The sequence below is a fragment of the Dermacentor albipictus genome, chromosome 8, assembly GCF_038994185.2.
Source record: "Dermacentor albipictus isolate Rhodes 1998 colony chromosome 8, USDA_Dalb.pri_finalv2, whole genome shotgun sequence".
Lineage (NCBI taxonomy): Eukaryota > Metazoa > Arthropoda > Arachnida > Ixodida > Ixodidae > Dermacentor > Dermacentor albipictus.
In genome coordinates, this window is record NC_091828.1 from 69,210,697 (window position 1) to 69,221,077 (window position 10,381).

General features: G+C 42.5%; 1 protein-coding gene across 3 annotated transcripts in view; it reads left to right on the forward strand.

Moving 5' to 3' along the window:
• Nucleotides 1-9,226, forward strand: part of LOC135914495 (laminin subunit gamma-1-like) — a 33,261-nt gene extending 24,035 nt beyond the window's left edge. For all 3 annotated transcript variants that reach the window (XM_065447382.2, XM_065447381.2, XM_065447380.2), the window contains 2 exons: nucleotides 4,432-4,611; nucleotides 8,931-9,226. In XM_065447382.2, the coding sequence (XP_065303454.1) occupies nucleotides 4,432-4,611; nucleotide 8,931 (181 nt within the window). In that variant the 3' untranslated portion in view covers nucleotides 8,932-9,226. The remainder of the gene's footprint in view (nucleotides 1-4,431; nucleotides 4,612-8,930) is intronic.
• The last annotated feature ends 1,155 nt before the right edge of the window (nucleotides 9,227-10,381 follow it).

Consider the following 10,381-nt stretch of genomic DNA (forward strand, 5'->3'; position numbering starts at 1 on the left):
GGGGCAGAATACATAAATATTTACATATGCACGCATAATATGTACATGCACATATGAAAAAGAAATACAAAAGCAATGCTACTTATGTAAATATCAGAAAAACAATGAAAGCGACGACTAAGTAAGATTAAGAGGAGGTACACTGAAGGAAGACAACTTGACAAACATTAGATCAGTATCACACGCATATATGAGCACTTGCAACCACTATCACGAGAGGGGGGGGGGGAAGTACCAGAAGTTGAACGAGCGACCATTACAAAATACTGAAAATAATATAGTAAGTAAGGAAGGTGTGGAAAGTATCAAACAAAATTCACGTGTAAAAGAAGAAAAAGAAAACAGTAACAAGGCTTGCCGCAATGGCAATACCTTTAATATTAAAGACACATGCGTTCAATCGAATCGGTGTTTAACAACTGTGATAATGGCAGGCTGTTAGTTAGGTTAGTTCGGGTGTTATAAGGTGTGAAAGCATCAGCGGAACGATGCCGTGTTCGACGCGCTGTAAGTGGTTTAACATAAGCTTGTGCTTGGAGGGACAAACAGCTGTTTTAAGCAAGAAAATAAATTTAGTCGTATTTTCCTGCGTAGCTGTAGCCTTTGAATATTATGTTGATTCATTAGGCTAACATTATAAACCTGACAGGTTTACGTTGGACCATCTCTAAAGCGACAAGGTTAATTTTCTTATACAGATCCCACACAATGCATACATATTCTAGTTTCGGACGGATGAGGGAAGTGTAAGCCAGTAATCTAGTACCACAGGGAGCGCCCTTTAGTTTGTGCCTGAGGAGACAAAGCTTCCTGAAAGACGAGTTACATACGTTACAAATGTGGCTATTCCAGCTGAGGTCACTAGTTACTGTGATTCCAAGATATTTATATTGGCTTACTTTGGTTAGAGTTTCAGAGTCGAGGTTATAGACAAACGACATTTTATTTTTATTTTGTTGTGGACATGTAAGCAGTTTTTTTCTCTGTTCAATTCCATACCTCCCCGACTGCACCAGGAAAGAACGTTTTGAAGGACAGAGTTAAGCATTCCTTGATCTGCGTCGCAAGTAACCTCGTTAAATAACACACAATCGTCAGCAAATAGTCTAACTTAAACAGGATGAGAAATTTCGTTAGTGATGTTGTTTATGTATATTAGAAATAGTAAAGGTCCTAGCACGCTACCTTTAGGTACTCCAGAGGTTACTGAAAGTTCATTATAAGAGTAGTTATCAATTGAAACAAACTGCTCGCGATTAGACAGATAAGCCGCCACCCAGTTAATAGCACAGGCGGGAAAGTATATCGACTGTAGTTTTCCTATAAGTTTATTGTGAGAAACAAGGTCAAATGCTTTCTTAAAGTCTAAAATTACGTCAATGTGGCTTGGCTTGTCAAGAGCACTTGCGAAGTTGTGAATAATTGTGGTTAATTGTGTTACAGTAGAGAAACCTTTCCGGAAACCATGCTGATGAGACAGTACGTTGTTGTCACTTAGGAATTTGGTTATTTCATTAGGTATGATATGTTCGATTAACTTATCACATGATGAAGTTAATGATATCGAACGATATCTAGTTACTAGGGTTTTGACACCTTTTTTGGTATGGGAACGACACGTGCAGTTAGCCAGTCTGTAGGAAGATTAGCCGAAGATAACGAGGAACGAAAGATAACAAGAAAAAGAGCTAACGCTTCAGCATACCAGCGCAGAAAAGCATTAGGTACGTTGTCTGGCCCTGGAGATGATTTAGCTTTCAGGTTCAGCAACATGGACACTACACCCGGTTGCGAAACAATATCAGAGGTCGACTTACATGACATGCGGTTAAGGTTTATACCATCATCGAAATTTGAAAAAAACACTCTGAAAATAATTATTGAACTGCTCCGCGATACGTTGTTTTTCGATGACGACGTGGCCCTCGTGAACAATTTGGTCAATTGACTTGGTTTTTGTGCTTAGAAAAGCCCAAAATTTTTGGGGTGCTGTTTCAATGAAATTTGGCAATGTATGGTGAAAATACCAGAGCTTAGCTTGCCGTAGTTCTTGGTTTATTTTATTTCAGATTTCGTGAATAGAAACACGTCGGGTATTCGTCGTCTTAAGCGCTTAACGTTTCTCTTAAGCTGCAAGATGTCTCTCGTTATCCAGGGAGTAGTCTTGGAAGTTTTTTTAGCTTTATTGGGAATAAAGTTGTTAAGGCAGTGAGTGATAATTTCTTTAAATTTATCCCAAAGCACAGTAGCATTGTTACCGTGAAAGTTATCGAGGCATTGCTCAAGATAATCCTGTTTGTAGTAATGTTTGTATCAAACCGTTTTCCCTCCTATACCTGGATCATTGGGCAGTCGGTGGTCGAATAGGTAGTGCATCGGGCTGCAGGGGTGAAGCAACGGGGTTCCAAACTAACTGTCTGAACGATTAGGGTCACTGAGTATCTGGCGATGTGTTGATATGTGCAGCTCTTCAAAGGACCCCTTTCAGGCCGACATGGGCCAATGTAGACTCGGTACGTAGTAGGTACCGCTGCTCGAGGAAACTGTGTGACGCCGATTTGGAGTTCTGCGCGTGTGCCACTCGGTCTGCGCTGGCCTCCAACGAACCTATGTGATGCAAACTTGGGTCATTGGGCATGTGCTAGTAAATGTGTACCGCTTTTCTATTGACGTCCTTTACGCTAATTTAGACAACTAATTGTTCTTAACTAGGAATGTGCCGCTCTACGGTGACAAAAAAGATCCTTCAAATTCCTGCGATGCTGAGTGGAAATGAGTCCACGTCACAAAAGTTCCTCAAGGAGAGCAACCTAACGCGTTTCTTGGCTGCCTTACAAATGCACTGAGTAGGTGGTGCTCGTTGTTCTATGAACGACCTTCAAGCCAATGTTTCAGCGAGCTGCGCCAAGAATGCACTTGGCTTGTCCTGCTTTTCACTGAACCTGTCGCCGACTTGGGTCTTTGCGTAAGGGCCACTCAGTCTGCAGCCAAGCGATGGAACAATTCGTAGCGTTCAAAAGTGCCAACGCGCCACGCTTATCTTCGCGAAAGTCATGCGGGGACTTCTCGTCAGTGCCGCTAGATCGCGCAATCGCGTGCCCAGAGGGAAGCGCCATAGAGGAACGCGGTTGCCACATGACGCTTTTCTCAGCGTTCGCACACACCAGAGAGCCATGCATTTCTGACGTAGCGCTTAGCCTTTACGATGGCTGCGCCAGATCGTGCCGAGTCTTCTTACGCAAGCACGGAAGCCCGCTGCAGTACAAGCCTCATACATTTCTTGTTTTCACGTTGGCAATATGTTGTCTCGCTCCAATGATACAATGCTAACGTATTACCCTTGGCAGTCATTGTGAGAGTCTGCCGCAATTATTGCGCGCACTGAACCATCTAATGGCGCTAAACGTGAACTCCGCGCGTTGCCTCCGACAGACACGAGAAGCGTGGCGCACCGGTGCTGGCGAACACTGAGAATTATTCACTCGCTTGCCGCACGTTCAACGGCACATAGTCAGGGACCCAAGTTCACGAGATGTTCCTTGAATAGCGGCACACACCCACTGCATTCATAGCGCAGCTCGCTAAAGCGTTCGCGTGAAGGGCGCTTATTCAAAAATGGCCCATGCTCAGTGCATTTGTTGCGCAGCCTGTTGTACAGGGTTGTTGCTGTCGCTGGGAAACGACCGAGACGTGGCTTTCATTTCGCCCAGCATCACAGAAATTTTAAGCCTTTCTGTAGTCATTCTCGAGCAGCACATTCGCAGTGGCACATACCGTGTTGCCAAATTTGGCATCAGAGATGTTCATTGAAGACCAGCTCAGTCCCAGTGACACATCTCCGGTACTCCAAGCCGGTGCGAAATAGTTTCTATGAACAGTGGTATCTACCAAGTCCCGAGCCTTCAGGGACCCATGCAGCTCGAAAGTTTCGTTGAAGAACTGCACGTACGTGCAAATTGGCACGTACTCAGTGAAGTAAGCGTGTCTGATGGTCAGTTTCGAAGCCTGTTATCTCAGCACAGCAAGAGGATGCGCTGCCGATTCGAGCGCGGACTAAATTGTGACCACGTTAGGCGGGAAAACGGTTAGATACAAACACATACAGATAAAAACAAACCATGCTGGCTCCGGGAAAATGCTTGAAGTACCCTGAGAATGCTAACGCAGTAAAATGACCTCCGCAAAAACGATTTTCTCATATATGTAAACTTAGGTATAATGCTTGCCTGAGCTGGTTGGTTGTACCAGTGTGTGGTCGTCCTGTCTTACTATCCGCGTCAGGAACGTTCTGCTGGAAACCAACTCTGCTATTTGTAGACTGCTCATAAGCGAATCATTGCCTTCTATGCGAAATGATTTTCTTGCGCATGTAGGCCATCGTAACCAATTAAAGCAATTAGGTATGTATTGTTTGTACAACTTCTTTTCTAGGCACAAGCACTTTGCCAACAATAGCGACTGCCTCTTATGTGACTGCGATAAGCCCAGCTGCAATGTTGGCCCTTTGTGCCACTGCGAAGATGGCATTGTGTATCTGAAGGAGAGTGGCATGGAATGCGTTCGTATTCGGAAAGATTGTTTCCGAAAACATCAAAAGAAGAGCCGGTTTTGGTAAGGTTTCATACTGCCACACCACGTCATGCTAAAAAATTAGTATTATGCTTTTTATCAGCACTTTGATTAGGTATAGGCGTTTTTCCTACAATAGCGGATGCCTCTGATGTGTCTGCGATAAGTCCAACTGCAATGTTGGAGGTTTGTGCCATTGCAAAGATGGCCTTGTGTATCTGAAGGAGAGTGACATGAAATATGTTCGTTATCGAGAAGGATGTTACCTATAACACGAAAGGAAGAACCATTTCGGTAAGGTTTCATACTGCCACGCCACGTCATACTGTACGTAACACTATAAAGCATAATATACGTAGCCTTTTATCCTCTTTCGATAGGTTGATAGTATAATTTGGTTTTAATATTTTCATCTAACTTGGTCCCAAGCAATTAGGATTGTTAGATTCACTGGATTTTGGAAAGTTTCCCGATTAAATGTATTTCCACCAAAGCTTTTTGGGACCTAATGAAAATGGTTGTGTTTTTTTGGCTATGGTAGGATTCTTCAGACATTCAGTGCGACATTGGTGTCTAACTTCTACCACTTTGATTCGATCGTCTTAACAATATAAAATCTCAGCAGCAAGCTCACACAGCTCTGCAATATGCCATATTTTTTTACACCGTTAAACTAGAAATCAAATTTAGACTTCCAGGATGGAGGCCACAAAAAAGCGATGGTGAGAAGAGCTTTCTGTCCTAAAAAGGGATATTGGATGAATAGCTTAAAGTATTGTGCGGAAAATACATCTCGAAAGAAAAGTATTTTTGCTAAATAGCATTTCACAGTTCTCTACACCCCAAGACGAAATATTTCACATGTAAAACCAAGTCTGGATAATATGCGCTCAGGAAAAAAGGATTTCTGCCTGCTTTGATTGTGTTCGCCTCCTGTTTCCTCTTGCGACGCCTTGGGATAGAACCAGGCTAAGTGACCTAATTACTTATTGACGCTATTAGCTCTGCTGGCAAATTTACATATAATTGCCTATTGTTAGAGTCTATGCGGCATCCTATGAAACGAAAACCTCTACAGTTATCGCATTTTGTCTTCTTGAGTTCTTCTCGTAATAAATTTGCAGAAGGCACGATGCGTGCCGAGCTCACGCTTCGAATTGTCGTCTTAACAAACGCAAACGTCATCAAAGATGTGCCACTTTACAGTGTGTTAACAGAAAGAGGACGTGTACAGGCAACATCAAAAGTTGTGACTTCGTCAGCGGAGGGTTCCTGTTTACAAGTACTCCTGTCAGTGCTTCCCAGAAGCAAGAGAACATCAGGCTAGGCTTAGGTTTTCCCAGTTACATATACGTTATATGCATAACCAGCAACCCAAATTTGTTGGACCTGTTTATCGATGTTCAGCGATGGTTGACAAAACGTGCAGGCCTTTGTATATGACACTGCTAAGCCGCTTCCTATTCTTCGTTTAACCGCTGAGGAAAGAGATGATGAGAGCCCGAAACCGCGGCTTGGGTAAGAACTAATATTGGGTTTGAGACATTCCCGACGTTGACAAGCAACTAACACAACCATACATCAAATGTCATAAAAATCCTTAGTTTGTACCTATTTTGAATTTTCCAAGCACCGTTCCTCCGCGCCATAAATGTATCAGGAAAAGTACAGTAGATATTCGGTCTGAGGAAAGTGCATAACGAGTATATTATGACAAATATGCTTTTAAAGGAGCGTTGCTCGCGACTTGTTATAAGCCTAAAAATTAAATACATTGGAACTCATAAATAACATGTTTGGTAAATGCTTATCAAAGAGTCAAACATGCACAATTATGGTTGGCTGTTTATTTTAAAACTTACTTTTGATTCGTACGTGTCTACGCATTATAGAATCACATCATTGTAGTCAACCTTAGTTGTCATAGTATTAGAAAATTTCCTACTAAGGATTGTTTAAGGTTTCGTAAGTTTAGCTTTTACTCAGAGTACCCCGCATAGAGCAGATAAATCTCTTGAGGGGAAGAAATTTGAGAAAACTAATTTGACATTAAAGAATGCGTCGGGAAGCTAATGTAGCGTCATGAGATGATTCAAAAAATTTTGACGTGGTGCACTCCTAATAGTGTTTTACCAACAATTTAAGCTCTCATGGAAATGAGCGAAGCTAAGCTCGCTACCCAAGCACAGTAATGTTTTATAGTGCTTATACACTGCAGTTTCTGAAGTGACAGTTTGGCCGTGACTGACACCCGCAGTATACTCGAGACAGGAAGTGCTAAAAGATGTTCAGACACAGCGGAATTATTCGTCGCAGTTTAAATAGGTTTGCAAGAGCTTTTAAGCTTATATTCATATTGCATCACTGCTTCATGCACTGGTGTCCACGAATACAGCAGTACTTCGCACAGTGAGGAGAGTTTTTAAAATTACATAGTTAGGCCTTTTATCTTACAGAATGTATTTAGGTCTTTCAGCGCATGGCACTCGTATAACATGTCTGCATTGAAGCTTTACAGATATGTCTCAAGCACTCGCATAAGTACATGCAAAATGAAGCGCTCCGCGCCTTTCCAAAGTCAACCGTAAAGTTTCCCTCCAAATCAGCAGGTTTTTGACAGCATGCTTTCATTGACCATCCGTCAGCAACGCATGCCTGGCTGAACACACCAAATGACACGGACAGACCGACACCGTCAGCATGCTTAATAAATATACCACGGTGATTTTACTCGCCAACAGTTGTGACAGTAAAGCAGTAATGGCGTTTGTTTATATTGTTTGAAAAAAGTAAATTTTCCAAGTTTGTTCGTGCTCGGGTGAGTACACGAGGTGCTCATCTTAATATGAAGCTTTAGCTCGCGGGTTCCTGACTACATTGAAACAAGCAAATCGTTTTTCTCGGCAACCACTACAAAAAAAAAAAATTGATGAGCTTTGCCAAATTAAAAGAAAAGTAAAATATAGTGACTGTAACCAGCAGATTTTGTTTGACGCCACCCATTCGTACAAAAAACCTGTGAAAATAGCAATTTAAAAAAAAAAGCTATTAAACTTACAACTTTGCAAGTAAGCAATTTTTATCATCCCACGATTGTGTCCCTACACCTCATAATAAATTTATATCAGTGCAAATAGAAGTATTGCACACCACAATGAACAATACCACTTATTCGTGAGTAGGACCTTTCGTAAACGTTATAAGAAAAGCACATAAGCTGAATTTGTTTAAATCAGACTTGCCCACCTTATAATCTCTAACATAGACTGTTTACTGTAATGTGACATCTGTTCTTGCTGCCGAGTTACGGATTTGTAACCTACGTGCATAAGCTTTTTGAAAAATTATAAATTTTTGGCAATTGTAATAAATTTTGGTTTACAAATTAAAATCGAGCTTGGTACACTATGTATAGTTTATCTTTCCCTCCCCACACCGGAAATTTTGTTCAAATAGGTCAAGGGTTTCTTCATTAAAGCCTTCGTGCGTATTACATATATTTCAATACGTGGCGTCGGATATCGCCCCCAGCTAAACCTTCCTTTTACCGCCACTTCCAGCTGCCCCATGACACTAAGGAAATGTGTTTAAGGGCCGAGAATAATTGCAATATGTTTTATGCGAAGCATATTACGAGAGCTCAACCCAGCTCCTCAGGCGCGGCGGCGTCGCCTTGAAACAACGTGACACCGTGACGTCACGACAGAGAAGTGGCTTTGGCTCAGCTCTTGCAAGACGGGCTGGGTGGGAATCGAACCAGGGTCTCCGGAGTGTGGGACGGAGACGCTACCACTGAGCCACGAGTACGATGCTTCAAAGCGGTACAAAAGCGCCTCTAGTGAATGCGGCGTTGCCTTAGAAACGAGCTGTTTCTAAGGCGTGCGTCTCTTGCTCAGGCGCACATTTCGTTGCCGCGCCGAACGCTGCTTTGCTCGACGCTCACCGCGTCCAATGCGGGGCGCGTAGTCGCGTAGTCGCTGCCCTGTAGCCCATTGTTTTACACCCCTTGGCGGGTCGACGGGAACGCTGTCGCGTTCCACTCTTGAAGGCGAAGCAGTAACGCATGAGTTGTTTCTTCGTCTAGCCGAACCAAATATAGCCAAGCAACAGCAGTTCACCAGGCTAAACAGTGGTTCAACAACTAAAATAAAGGCTAGTATGCTTCGCATCCTGGGCTTAACCTTACCTAAGCCACAGCCATTTTTTTTAGTACTGCATATATGCGAATCTATTTGCGAGATGGAGCGATTTGCGCACATTATTCTTTATAGTTTAACATTCTGGTTGTACTTCAAATACTGTCTTATTAAAATGTGATTGGACTTGCGCTGATATGGTCTTCCTTCTTATTTTATACGCAGATTGGATAAAGTTGTTTGAAGACAGCACACAGTGTGCGATTGCCAGCTGTGAACAAGGCACAGGTGGAAATATGATTGCTAGCCCCCGCTGAAGATTTAACTGCGCCCGAAGCTTCCTTAGCAAGCAAACGTACTGCAATGCCCACAAAAGTCCGGCCATTTATTTTTATGTATTGAGAATACTGCTGCCGATGGGATTTCTTGTGATTTAATTTTTTCTTAGTTCTGAAACCGCTCTTGCACATTCGATGCCTTCATTGCCGTGCACTGGAAATAAAACAAAACTTGCACTTGTACATGAACTTAAGACTCCCCTTTTTTCCGCAAGTAATACCACATTTGTTACTGTTATTGTTGACGTGTAATAGGCTGTCTGTACAGTTGACTACACCTCAATGCGATACTGGTTGATATAAATGAGTAGATGCCATCTACATCTTACCGGCCGATATGATAGTTACTACAACAAGCTACTGCGGGCCTTGTACATTACATGGTATGCATTAGTGGTCCAACGTGAGAAGACGCCATGAACTGCACAAGATTCACAATGTACATGCGCCTCCTGCTATGGATATGCCTAGAAAGGGCTACTCGGATAATTTCCTGAGAAGGCAGTACACGTAACGATAACAGTTATGCGAGTAAATTGATGGTATGTTGCATAAACGATTCGTGCCACTTTTGTACAAGGTGGCTTCTAGCTTTTTATTGCAGATAACTTAGCTAGGTGACGTAGCTAGCTTACTTCATTGCTGGAGGTATTGTTCTAGTATACATTACCGCGGAAAAGACGTTCTTGAGCAACCCTTGCTGATAAAGTTTAGCGTAAAAGATACCCTACGTAAATGAGTACCCAGTTTAATTTCTTTCGTTTAACTTGTCATGCGAGAATAAAGTTATTTCTGCTGTGTTCGCCCTTGAGTTTCAACGAGACTTCTGTCGTCCACTTCAAGCACTGAAGAAAAAACTTTACTGGTCGAGAATGTGAAAGGACTCTAATTTCGAGCCAGCATGCTTTCGTACATTAGTGACGCAACTATGGTCTGCCAGGCCGATTCAAAAATTTTAAAGCTGTACCGTCAATGTGCGACAAAATAGGCGAGTCTTTACTAGGAGGTTGGCCTCCATGATCGTTTACGATAAGAAGGTACGCCACACTTGGCGTTGTATCTGCACCAGCAGGTACACAGCAAACTATGCGAACGTTTCAATAATAGGTTAGCACCTCTTCAAACTGATGCTTCCCGTTTCGGTGAAATACATGAACTTGATTAGTACTTCAGTTATTGGCACCGCTATCTTTTTTCAAGAAATATGACTAATAAAACACTTCCACATCTTTTATAGGCGTTATGCGCATTCAGGCAAAGTTTTGTCCCGTAGCAAAACTTCGGGTGATTTCGTATGTTACAGCACTATAAAAACAGTGCAACACGGGTTTTCTGCGT